This window comes from Biomphalaria glabrata, chromosome 8 (assembly GCF_947242115.1).
Source record: "Biomphalaria glabrata chromosome 8, xgBioGlab47.1, whole genome shotgun sequence".
Classification (NCBI taxonomy): domain Eukaryota; kingdom Metazoa; phylum Mollusca; class Gastropoda; family Planorbidae; genus Biomphalaria; species Biomphalaria glabrata.
This window is the reverse complement of record NC_074718.1, coordinates 34,761,185-34,774,471: the sequence shown is the minus strand read 5'-3', so window position 1 is coordinate 34,774,471 and position 13,287 is coordinate 34,761,185. Positions and strand designations below refer to the sequence as shown.

The window sequence follows — 13,287 nt, the reverse complement described above, 5'->3', positions numbered from 1 at the left end:
GTCTGACAACTTGGTCAACTGAAATGCTATCATCCAAAATATGTCTCAACATCTTGTATTACTGTTTATTTTGTTTTATATTTGATGCAATGACTGTGTTGTCTAGTTTCTCTTCCTTTTTACAAGGGCCATTGTGTCAGGTTTATCTTTACTTTGTTTTAACATTATTGTTCTGTCATTGCCTACCCATCTTAGAGCTGCTACTTGCTTCTTTAGTTTTTTAAAAATGATCATTGTTGACATTCAATACTTTCTTAGTCTTTGTGATCAAAATAAAAAAATGAAACAAATAAAAATTCAAACATTAATATCTTTATAACTGGAAAATAATTTTATAGATTTTCCTTTGATTGTCATTTGGGACCCTTTAAACCAAGAAAACATAAAGAAATTAGAACAGATGCAAAATAGAGCCATGAGATTTAAAACAAATAAATATTCACATTTGATTAGAGCAGTGTTTCCCTAACTGTGTTCGTTGAACTTAAGCATTCTGTGAGGCCTACTTAGGTGTTCCACAAACTATTGGAATAATTAATTAGTGGGCCAACAAAGAGAAAATGCATTAAAAAAAGATCACTATGTGCTTTGAACTGATCTAGTTTCTGATTCTAATTTTAAAAAGAGACAATAAAAGATCAACCATTAAATGGTTTCTGGTTTAGTTGGGTTTTTTTTACAGAGAGTGCCACAAAATTTCAAAAGGTGTATTTTTACTTCTCCTGCAACCTATTTGTGCAAATCAGGTTTTATTTTATTCTCGTGGCAACCAAGTCAAACACTAGTTGATGCCAACTTTGGAATTTAGAATTTAGCTTACCAATGTCATGCCTGATATCAAAAAGTTATTCTCTTTAAGGACAAAAGACAATCAAAGTCATTAAACCTTTAATAAATATAATATCATAACCAAAGTAAGTAAGATTAAAAAGCCTTCAGGATAGTAGACTAATAAGTTAAGTTGCAAAAAATACATAAAAGCCTGAACAATGATCTACAAATACAAAAGCAAAATCCAATAAAATACTTAAAAGGCACAAAGATAAAGGCACCTTTCTTATTCCATATGCTTGGAATTTATTTTTACACATGCTCCTTCTTTCCTGTAGTGCTATTAGAGCATGGAATGGGTTGCCTAAATCAGCCAGGAAAACCAGCGACTTTTCAGAGTTTAAGTCACTGATTAGCATGCATGACTAGTTAGACACAGGAATGTAAAATTATCTTCTCTTTTGAAGTAATGTCTGTAACTTAAAAAATAAGATTAGTTTTAGTTATCCTTTTAACCTTTTCAAGTGAATGACTTCTTGTAGATATACCCTACTGTCTTAAAACCTATTAAATGTTTCTACAAAGTCAATCATTCGTAATATAATAATGACAAATATATCTGTTTCAGCTTAAGTTCTAGAAACCAAATTCATTTTTGTAACAAATTTATGAACATTTCTTACTAAGTGTGCATTATTTATCAGGTGCTTGTCAAGAACACAGGCAAGCTGCAAGATTGTTGCAGTCTGTGGTGTATATGGGAGTTCAGGCATTAGTATCACTGTCAGCAACATTGGACAGATGCAAGCAGAATATGGTGGCCAATAAAATCAGAGGTAATTAGTTATCCCATCACAAAATGTATAACTTAGTAGACTACATACGTAAGTGAAAAACAAAAAGAATGTTATAGCAGAAATACCAAATTTTTGACATAAAAATAAATATTGAAATTATTTGTAAAAATTCTTTTTTTTTTTCTTGCTACCCTAAATTTTTCAAAATATTTTATTTTACAACTTTCTTCATATTTGCTTGCTTGCTTAATCCTGTGCACTCCCAGGGGAGCATAGGGCCGCAACCACACCTCTCCATCGAACTCGGTTCTGAGCAGCTTTCTTCATCTGCTCCCATGTCATTCCAGTACCCTCAGCTTCACTGATGACTGATCTCTTCCAGGTTTGCTTGAGTCTGCTCACTTTCCTCTTTCCTTGTGGGTTCCAGTCAAGTGCCTGCCTTGCAACATTGGTAGCTGGTTTTCGCAGGGTGTGTCCTATCCAGCTCCATTTTTGTTTTGTGATGTCTAGGGCTATGGGCTTTTTTCTAGTTCTCTCCCACAAATCGATAGTAGTTATCTTTTCTGGCCACCTAATTCCTAATATCCGGCGTAGGCATCTGTTAACAAAGGTCTGGAGCTTTTCCATATTTGTTTTAGTGACTCTCCAAGTTTCTGAACTGTATAGAAGGACATATTTAGTGTACTTCAATTATTTTAGCAAGATTTATATTGAGTCATTTTCTAAAAAAGTTTTGGAATATAAATAAAAACATTTAAAAGTCAACTGAGATGAAGTGCTTTTTTTAAAATTGCTGTTGTAAAAATACTTAATGATAACCTAGATAAATGTTAATGAAATCTACAATTATGAATTTGCAAATTATTTCTTTTTAACAAAACAGCATGAAAACATAGAAATGGGAATTTTCTAAGCTAAATGTGCTAAAGTATGTATATGCATGCAACAAAGGGTCTAAATAAGTCAGGAAATCCAATGATTAAGCAAAGTTTTAAAAATTCCATGGATGATTAGATTAAAATATAGAATGTAATTATTTTCTGTTTGAAGGCACGTCTGCAATTTATAGGATAAAACCTAAGCCATATATTATTTGAATCATATTTGTGTTTTCGTTTTTTTCAAGCTTGCCTCCCTTCTGTAAATGGAAACACCAAAATACCTAACTTGATGAATGACCTCAAACCTACTGAGAATTCAAATTTCCAAACCTCAAGACCAACTCCTGGTAAAACCCCAGACAAAATGTCAGTGCCAGATACACCAAAATCAAAGGAAAAACAGCCTAGGAAAAAAAGATCTCGGTCCTTATTCACTCGCAAAAATAAGCTGCGTGACAGTGAACCGGATGCTGAAGCTGCTATAGACATGTCAGCAGAGTACAACTACTACTACCCAGCCATCAATCTGAATGTTGTCAACTCAACAACATCAAGCAGTGAAAGTGGAAACAGCAATGAACGCAACCACCACAAGGAAGAAAAGCAAAGACAGTATGGCCGATTGAATCTTAAAGGCAACAGGACATCTCGTGCAAGCACTGAAGTTGTGGTATAGAAACCATTACAAAAATATAATTAAACTGTGAAGGAAAAAAATTATCTGAAATCACTTCCATTGCCTAGTGTGGGAAATGCCAATATCTTAAAGAAGATATTTTTAAAAATCTTTTCTCTGTTTATATACCAACTAATGAAATAGTTGTTCTAAATCCCCACTTTGTGCAAGCTGTAAGAACATAATGGTCTCTTGAATGGAAGAGTAGAATTTTCAGGTGGCATATTCTTAGCTAAAACTTTAGATATCAAATCAATGGTGCCCTATTTATTGATGATAATAGAAATTAATAAGACAAATGTATTGAGACATTATTGACTAAACTAATAAGTCATGAGAGGACTCTGGAATGTCCTCAAATCTTGAGAAGATCTCTCAAGCCTCAAATCTTTGGCTCAGAAGCAAAGTCTGCTACAATTTACACCACTATGTTCTTTAGATGGAGTTAACTACTTAAAATAAAGCAATCAAATAAAAGTGATAAAAATCTGTTTTCATTATTAAAATTATATAATTCTTTACATGATGGCAGTATTGTTAGACTTTTCTATTTCTATTCTTTCTTGTAAGCTTTTTAAATTTCCCATGTACATCTTTCTCTATATCTTAAAATGTATGAAATACTCTTTGCATTGAGACTGACATTTTAAATTTAAGGAAAATAAAACAAATATTATGACTGCTATTATTGCTACATCAATTCATCTGTCAACTGTAAAGCTTGAATCATTTTTAATATCATTAATTATATTCGGAATTATTTTTAATAATTTTTTTTTGTCACAATGACTACTATCATGGGAACAGTGTTGATAGTATATTCACATCTTTACAAATGGTTTTAGGAATGAAACAGTCTTGTTTAATAATATGATATTTCTTAAAAGGCAAATCTAATTATCTGGATATCCTTGAAATAAATCATTGTTGACTAATTAGGACATTTGTCTCAATAATAATTATGCTTGAAATTTTGTTTCAATTCAAATTTTGTGTCGCAGATGTAAATGATCTTTAGAAACACATTATACAAATGATATTTGAAGAGTCTAACTAGATGGGAATTTTTACATGCTATTAGAGGGAGTTTGAATTCATACATTAAGATGTTTCTAAAATCATTTCTTTGAATCTCAAAAAAATCTAAAATGATTTCATCACATTTTTGTTACATGTAAAAATCTAATGATTAAAATGAAAATATATTACATTACTTTAGAACAAAGTATTATTTTATTGATGAAATTTTTTTTAGAGGGATTTATAATTTTATTTCAAGTTTTCATCTGGCAACTATTTTTGTTTTCATTGCTACTATTTTCAACATAAAATCTGTGAATTTTGTATTATAATTTAACAAAAATAAATATTTTGTATCATCTCTAATGTGTTCAATAAAAAAATGAGTCTATTGTGGCATTAAACAAAACGAAAATTACTCACTTTATTAAATGTGTAATGCTTTTTGATAGAAATGACTTTCCGAATTTCATATTAAACATTTTGAATGTTGTTGTTGTTTTTTGTGTTATTTTTGTAAGTATTGTTTCTTTTCATTATTTGTATTGTTTTTTTTATTATTATTTTATCATTATTAAACAACAGGTATAAACAGAGTAAAAAATGAATGAAAGGGCAAAAAAAAAGAAAGAATTTAAAAACATTACTTAATGTAAATGTCATTTGAAATCTGCATGAAAATGTTAAAAAAAAGATCCTTCATTATTAAACCCTGATTCCTTCCTAGTGATTTCCTTGAAAAAAGATGGTTGCCTGGTCATGCAATATATAAAATGTTCCCATTTCAGACCTTGTGATCTATAGGGCAGATGATGTTAAGGTCATCTGTTTTATTAACGAGCAAGGTGTCATGTGGCCAGCACAATGACCAACTGCTTTTACTTTCAGGTACCTATTAACTTTGGGTGGACTCTAAAAATCACAAAATTTAAAATCCCAGTATTCACTGGGATTTGAACCCAGGACCCCAGGTTCGGATGCTAAGCACTTAACCAATCAGCCAGCCACCGCACCCCGCATGCAGTATACGCATTGGACTTGAATCAGGATGGTTTAAACCCTGCTCACTTCCATCTTTTGTCACCTTGAATGAGGTTTGGACTAGGATTCTATATCTTCATTTCTAAAGAACTTCCTGAAACTTTAAAGATTAAAATGCAAAGGTTGCATAATACAATAAAGTCTTTTAACTACTGGATACAGTGGGTAGCTAGGGTGGGGAGAGAAAGGGGGAGAATTTGAAAATCCCCCAGGCCCCCAATTGAGGGGGGCCCTAAATGAGTGATTGTTACATTAAATATTAAGTATTACTTAAAATGCAGTGCCCCCCAAAGAGGTCAAGTCCTCCAGGCCACCAAATGATGGCTAATTCCTAGCTACGCCCCTGACTGAATATATTAGCTAAAGTATTGACTTAAAGATAACTCATTTATCCTTAACACTGCATTTTTATTTTAGCATATAGAACAACTTCACATATAATTTATATTTTAGTTGATATATATAACATTAATTATATACCATTTTAAATCAATGTTCTTCTGTAACACTTTGTAAATAACATATTTGTCAATGTAGACAATGATAGCCATGTAAAATATGTGTACATATATATAGATATCTATTTTGTGAATAAAGATGGTTTTCTTATTACAATGTTTTTCTGAATATTTAGTGTTGCATATGTTTAGACATCTTCTATCACTCTGTCAGATAGAGAGACATCTTCTAATATTCTGTCAATTAGACATCTTCTAATATTCTGTATATGTTTAGCCAAAAAGAGTTGTATAAATAAAATAGACTGTTAATAGAAAAACTTGATTGTGTAATCTCACTGGGAAGACATGTTGCAAATAATGAAAATTTGCAAGAAATTAATCAAATGAGAAATAATAGACCACCATCAGATTCATAGAATAGGAATCTACGCAGCACCTGACCTATATAGTTTGCACCATCCAAATCGATTTGAAAAAAAATTTCCCCATATTACTTGTTTCCGAGTTAATAAAAATTTTAGTCCAAAAAACGGAATAAAATTATGTCATTTCTAACCATCTCCTATCTCTCCTCAAGTACAGGTGGTTTAAAAACTGTATAAAAATATTCCGAACAAATAAATTGTTTCTGGATAAACCTAATCCTAGGAAACGTATAAAAACTGTCTTGGTAAGTCACGTATTTAGGTCATTTTGATTGATGTTACTGTGTATCACTAGAAGCAGACGACACCCACCCCCCTCGCCAACTGCTTGTCTACATGTATACCAGTGACGTTCAGTTCTATAGATAAATTTTGAACAGCCTGAAAAACAAACAGAACATCAAATTAAAACCTGTTCCAAATTTTGAACATCCATTATGTAAGAACAGAGAAGTAGGCCTAACACTTGAGGTGTTTTTTTTTCTTCTAGAAAATAATAGATGGGCGGGGGGAGGGGTGAGAGGGGGCAGATAGTGAATAAAGAGGCACATCTAGATTTTAAGGACAAAGTCACGTGTTGCTTTAAAACTTTGTCAGAAAAATACAAAGGAACACAAATACATGAGAGCGCATTACAGAATGACTTAATCGCTTCGTGAAAAAAGAAGCTTGTGTGGTCTAAACGTCTATTATTTCTCGTCTTTAAAATGTCATCAACTCTGTCAAGGTAAATTGACTACCGAAATAATATGATATACTATGTTATACTATTCAACATAATATGATGTAATATCCGATATAATATGTTGTTATATCCAACCTAATATAATGTATGCTAATAGTCGATATAATATGTTATAATAAACGATATAATATGTTATATTAAACGATATCATATGTTTTAATATAAGATGTTATATGTTATTTCCTATCTTCAAATGTCTCTGTCGAAAGCGGTGTGCCTTTCTAACACCTGACCAAAGGGAAAGGACTCTTCCGAAGGCCTTAGGCTACTTGAGAGATTGACCTTTCACCCATCCCCGTTCAACGATCAATTAGGTGATCGTTCAATCACACCTGTCAGCATTGGCATAGCATATCATAATAATCAGTTCATTGAATATTTATGAATATATGTAATACTAATAATAACTTCAGCCGGCCAAACAGAACAAAAACGTCAGCCACACTTTCCCCCGCCACACGTCTGTGTTGAGGGTGGGAGGATGTCGGCTATTGATAGTCTGTACTTCCTAGCTTCTGATATTTGAACAGAATATAGTGATAGCTACTTTGTTACATACGTTGCTCACCAAATATATGACCCATAAGAGCTACACCTGAGTTTGTGTTTCACACATAAACTCCTTCAGGCCGATTTGACCGATTGCTCAAAATTGGCTCAAATTTAGATTTAGCATATTACTGTCATGTGTCTTGTCACAGGCCAAAATGGAAAACTGAAAGGGTTAAGATATTTAGTGTATCGTACGATTGACGTAACTTTAATCAAGCCACAGGCGCCTGTTGCGTTTGAGTTGCTTCCTATGCTTGTTGTATAACGAATTTTGATATTGTAATAACTTAATAAGGGAGGCAACTCAACGAGACATAGATGTTTAAGGGCCTCTGCCTTGAACACAGCATCTTCGTATCGGCTCTAGACTTGGGCGGAAATCGTTCTACTTCCTCATGTTGACATCCTTCTCAGTCCAGTCTATAGCAGTGCGCACCTTCTGCACTAGCTTAGATGGCGGTGCGCATGGCAGAGTTAGAACTATACAATGATTAGTTGTTATTGTACTAGCTGGAGAGAGACAGTGACCAAGAAAGCTATGGACAGCGAGAAAACATGGGCCTCAGCTCTTGAAGAAAAGCGTACCATACGAAAAATGATCGGCTCCTCTACCACCAAAGCGAAGGCCATCTTGACCTGCAATATATGTGGACGGGAGTTTCTCCAATATAGAGCTCCACAGCCATATGAAAAAGTGTTCGAGATAAACCATAGTCGTTCTTCGACTAAAGAAGCCCAATATGTGAAATTAAAAATATAAGAGGGGCCTAGAAAGTATCAATTAAGTTGGGCACCGTAATTAGGTAATTTGTAAGGCCTTGATCTCTTGGCAACTACTAACGTTCAAATTAAAGTTCATTCTTTGAAAATCATTAACACACACACACACATCTTTTTTAAGATAAAAGATCTTATATTTTAGCGTTCTTCTCAGTTCAGATCCCAACATTCCTTAATGTCTTGTAACTTAAGAAGATCGGACTAGATGACGTTGTGGTTAGGTCTTGGAAGTGAGACGTCTAGCTTTATTTTACTTTGGAATGAAACCTAAAAGCACAGAGGCGTGAAATGCACCACATTGTTAAAAGACATTTTTGTGTAGACTCCCATTCCTTCATTTAAAACGTGTCACTGTTTCCGAGTGATCGGAGTTCTGGGGTACAGGCTTTGTCATGAGATATCTTTTACACGCCATGCTAGGTTTCAGGATTGTGAGAACTGTGGGGTATTTTCCCTTCCAAGGGGGCTCATTTGTTTAGAATTTTTCAAAATATCAATGTCCATGGCGTTAAGCCAGGTCCTGGATTAGTACTGTATTACAATGGTTTGGCGTTGGTTAAAACGTCTTGGTATTTTATTTGGTGAACTTTGAGGACCCAATATCCTATTGTATACCGGGGATTCTAGTATTGTAGAAGAACCATCAGATCTCTCTTCGAAATAAAATAATTTAATTTTCCAAGTTGATGTAGTAGAACGAAAGATCACACACAGTAGTTCATGTAAAATATAATTCCAGTACAATGATAAATTAATAGTAATAAACTTAGACTTAATGCTTGAAAGTTATAGTCGTGTATAATGCGCTCTGGACTGTCGTCTCGAATGACTATGATCCCAGGTTCGAACCCTGCCTGCCGCCACCCCCAGCCGGAAGATTTGAGTAAGGAGGTGATCATCTTCGATTCTGAAGGAACATCCCTAAACATGTTCACAAATACAAAGACATGGAAGTTCTTAGACACCCATAAAAGTGTTTCCTTCTATTTATAGCTTTTCAGAAATTGAGAGTTACCAAAATTTCTGGTACCGGAAACTAATTATCTCCCCTACGTTATGTACTATTCTGTGTGGAAACTCGAAGCTACCAGAAGTCAATATGTAAAAGTAAATTATGAAAATGATGTTCTTTTCACATTTTTTCTTGCAACATCGACGCGTACACCACGTGACAACTGTTACCTAGTTGTATTTTGTGCTTGTATAAATGTTGTACATAAATGTTGTAATGTTTATATCATTAAGGTCAGAACAAAGCATGGATTTTTATTTATTTTAGGGCCTTGAGAAAGAATGCAGATCTGAAAAAAAATTAAAAAGACACTAATCCAGGCATGGAAACTATTAGATATGAGGAATAAAGTATATTCCAGGTCTCATCATGACACATCCCTCCCGTGGAAACGGGGATAGAAGACTGCTTACAGCAGGCTTACAGAGCACTTCAAGCGAAGAAGCATTGCACGTGGAGAGCATGACAAAAAGGTTAATCTAATCCGTTCCTCACTGAGGCCATACGCTCTGGTAATTGCTCTACCACGGTTAGTGGCAGAAACCCTAGTGAGCTTGACCTCCAGCCTCACTGAGATCGAGGTGTCCATGCTTAGCTCAAGAAGTCGTGTCTCACAACTTGGATATGATTAAATGATGTTCTAATTGACGAGAAACGTCCGGACAAAGGGATCGGTGAAGAGCCATCTCTCACTTCTAGCCTCTTTGTAAAATCCTTTCCCGTTGGTCAAAGGATCATAAATGAGCGAGAACTTGACCCTTAATAAACACTAGCTAGACATTCACTGGAACTATTGGCCTTGGAGTGTATTTATTCCATCTTGGCTGAGGAAGCTTCACGTATCTAAAATATTTTTCATTTGTAAATCGCTAATCACTATATCTCTCAGTAACTAATGAATGTTAGATTTAAAAAAACAATGGGACATTTTCACCCCACCCCTCCCCACTTTTCCCCGAAGAAAGAATCCTGGTTCAGCGAATATATAGATCTACTTCACTTTAGAATATTCCAATGATAGACCTTTAGATCTAGACTTAAAACATGATGCGCAAAATTTCCTTATCTTTAATTTATTAAACTCTTGAATCAATAATGTCTTACTTTCGAGAATTCTCGAATACGATAGTCCTTTCCAGAACGCGATATTCCTTTCAAAGCCAGTATTGGATCTAGATCTAGGCCAAGTTTGCAACCAAATTAATTTTTTTTTTTACTTGAAAAATTATAAGTCAAACTAGAGTTTTCCCCGTGTGGCCAACGAGCTAAAAATTCTTTTCTCAGCGATATGCATAAACTGTAAACTTTCTAGGAAAATCGTTAGAGCCGTTGTTGAGATCCATGTCAGGTTCCACCCTCCAGGTTCCATGAAGTCTTGACCAATATAATCATCATCATCATCACTCCTTTGAGTTCCTCATGGAACATAGGGCCTCGACAAAAACACGCCACTCTCCACGGTCTCTTGCTAACTTTTTGATGGTGTCCCAGCTCTTCCCGGTCTTCTCTGCTTCTTCAAGTACACTGCGTCGCCATGTTCTTTTTGGTCTTCCTCTGCGTCTTGTTCCCTGGGGGTTCCACTCTAAGGCCTGCCTAGCTCTGTTGCTGGTATCTTTTCTAAGGGTGTGACCAATCCATCTCCACTTCCTCTCTAAGATCTGCATTTCTATATTTTTCTGTCCACTCATCTCCCACAGTTTGGTGTTTTCTACTTTGTCATACCAGTGTATTTTTAGGATATTTCTCCATATTTGATGAAGGTCTGTATTTTTTTTTGTTGTGGCGTCAGTTGTTCTCCATGTTTCCAATATAATGGTATTGTAAAAACAACACAAGGCAAGGCTCATAAAGTAAATTTGATCGTGATTTTGTAGTTAGTAAAGAAAGCATAAAATGCAAAGACAAATCTAGTTTCGAATATAAAATCTTTTTTTTTATTATCCTTATCCTTACTCAGACTGGGCCCAGCGCAATCCATTCCGCATAGGGCCCCGCAATTGTTAAGTGGCATTAGGCCAATATTAAAATATGCATTCTCTGTTTAAAACGTCTCAACTTAACGAAACATAAATCAACTAGAACAGGTTCAAATTTAAATATTTCTATTTGACATGAGTTAGTTGAGCGACACCATCAGGATAATCATTTAATTTAGAGACAATTCAGGACATCATAGAGACGACTAAAAAGCAAACTAGCAATAATACATAAAACACTGAACCATAATTTACAAATAAAAAAACAAAACCTTATTAAATAATCAGAAATAAAATAGAAAGACACGCTTTAAGGTATAAAAAAATTATCCCATATTCTAGGAAAAAATGAAAAAATCTGTGTAGAGATACTATTTTTTACATCTATTTTATATGAATTCACTCTGTCTGTCTGGTATAAATTTTGAACACGTTATTTCTCCCACTTCCCATTCTCGGATCAAGATGAAACTTATCTTTTTTATTCATTGTCGCTAACTAAACATGAATCAATAAAGAAAATAACCAATTAATTAATTGGTAATTAATTAATTTTGTTAAACATGGAAAATAAGGTACTAAATCTTCAAGTATTGAGAAATTAGGCTGTAAATGTACATCTCTTTTCCTTATATAATCCTTTTTTTTTTCTTTTAGTATTTTTTTTTCTAGTAGCAACAGACAAACTGAAAAAAAAAAAATCTAGTCCACGAAGTCATGACCATAAAAGAGAAGAAGTGTGCTAACCTAACTATTTTATGACTGTCATTTTATTTGTAGGCTACAGTCTGGGTCAGGCATGTCTTTTAATAGATCTATGGTGCCAATTTTATAGCAAGGTTGTCTCGCTGTAAGTTTTGTCTTCAAGGGGCTTTGAACTTATTTTAACCTTCAACAATACGTCTATCATCGCATTGGTTTGTTATCTCTCCTTCAAGCCTCTCTTTCTTTAAATCTCTCTCTCTCTCCTTCTACCTCCCTCTCTTTTTTCTCTCCTTATCTCTCCCGTTGCTATCTCTCCTATTTCTCTCTCCCCCTCTCTCTCACTTCTTTTCTCTCTCCCCCTCTCTCTCATTTCTTTTCTCTCTCTTCCTCTCTCCCCCTTCCCCCTCTCTTCTCTCTTTCTCTCTCTCTCTCTTTCTTTCTGCCTCTTTCGCAGCGTGTCTCTTTCTACATTTTTTTTCCTTCCCAACTTCTTTTTCTTTCTTTTTGTTTCTCTCAATTGCGACTTGGCTCTTCGAAGACTAGCAGTCAATAAATAAAACTGAACAACTTAGTTAATAGTGTTGTTTTTTTTTCTGCCTGTCGTACGGTCATCTCGGTGGTCCCGGGTTCGTACCCTACCTGTTTTCATCCCCCATCGTCCTGAGGGAGATCAGGGCTAGGAACATCCGAAACATGTCAAACATTTTTTTTGTGATATTATAAAAAACATTGACCAGCTTAGGCGCCAACTTGCTTTAACTTACATAGAAGAGAGCACCTGGTTGCATTCGCCTTCAGAACGAGGCAGCTGGAGGTCACTTCCAAAGGCCGAGGGATACACATTAGAGACCTAAAGAAAATCCGCTGCCGAGGACAGAAGTAGACGGCGAGAAGAAAATCTAAATCGACCCCAGGCGGACAATGGTTATGCCTGCGCGAGTGTGGCAAAATATGTAGGTCACAGCTGGGGCTGTGTAACCACGGATCATACTGCATTCCTCATTTATCTTCGGACTCGAAGACAAGCCTTATTATTATTATTATAGCAAACATTATATGCAACCAGTCATCCAAAAGTTGTTTTTTTTTTGTTTTTTTTGTTTTTTTTATGTTTATTGTATGATCATATTGTTTGGTAGATGGGCGGCCAGCTGCTAGAAAGGTTCTAATCGCTAAACGTATCAAAACAAATATATTCTTTTTTTTTTTTTTAAATATAGTTACATAATTCTAAAATACCCAGATTTAGTGGAAAATAAACATAAGCTCCAACGCTGAGCTTTACTTCTATGCGTCTCAGGTGAATGAACGAGTGACTATAGTAACAGACTATTACCATTTACCATCATAGGCACTTGTAAAAAAAAATAAATTCCGTCACGCTGTGGCCTTGCGGACCAAAACATCACACCTGACCAACCGAGGCCTACGGAAGCGCGGTGGCC

General features: G+C 34.8%; 2 protein-coding genes across 7 annotated transcripts in view; both read left to right on the top strand.

The window, feature by feature from the left end:
* Positions 1-5,801, top strand: part of LOC106061158 (uncharacterized) — a 96,514-nt gene extending 90,713 nt beyond the window's left edge. For all 6 annotated transcript variants that reach the window (XM_056039517.1, XM_056039518.1, XM_013219230.2 and 3 more), the window contains 2 exons: positions 1,476-1,607; positions 2,695-5,801. In XM_056039517.1, coding sequence (XP_055895492.1) covers positions 1,476-1,607; positions 2,695-3,125 — 563 coding nt within the window. In that variant the 3' untranslated portion in view covers positions 3,126-5,801. The remainder of the gene's footprint in view (positions 1-1,475; positions 1,608-2,694) is intronic.
* Positions 5,802-6,609: 808 nt separating this feature from the next.
* Positions 6,610-13,287, top strand: part of LOC106078941 (beta-1,3-galactosyltransferase 4-like) — a 70,797-nt gene continuing 64,119 nt past the window's right edge. Inside the window, exon 1 of the mRNA XM_056039524.1 lies at positions 6,610-6,799. The gene's annotated coding sequence lies outside the window, so the exon portion shown is untranslated. The remainder of the gene's footprint in view (positions 6,800-13,287) is intronic.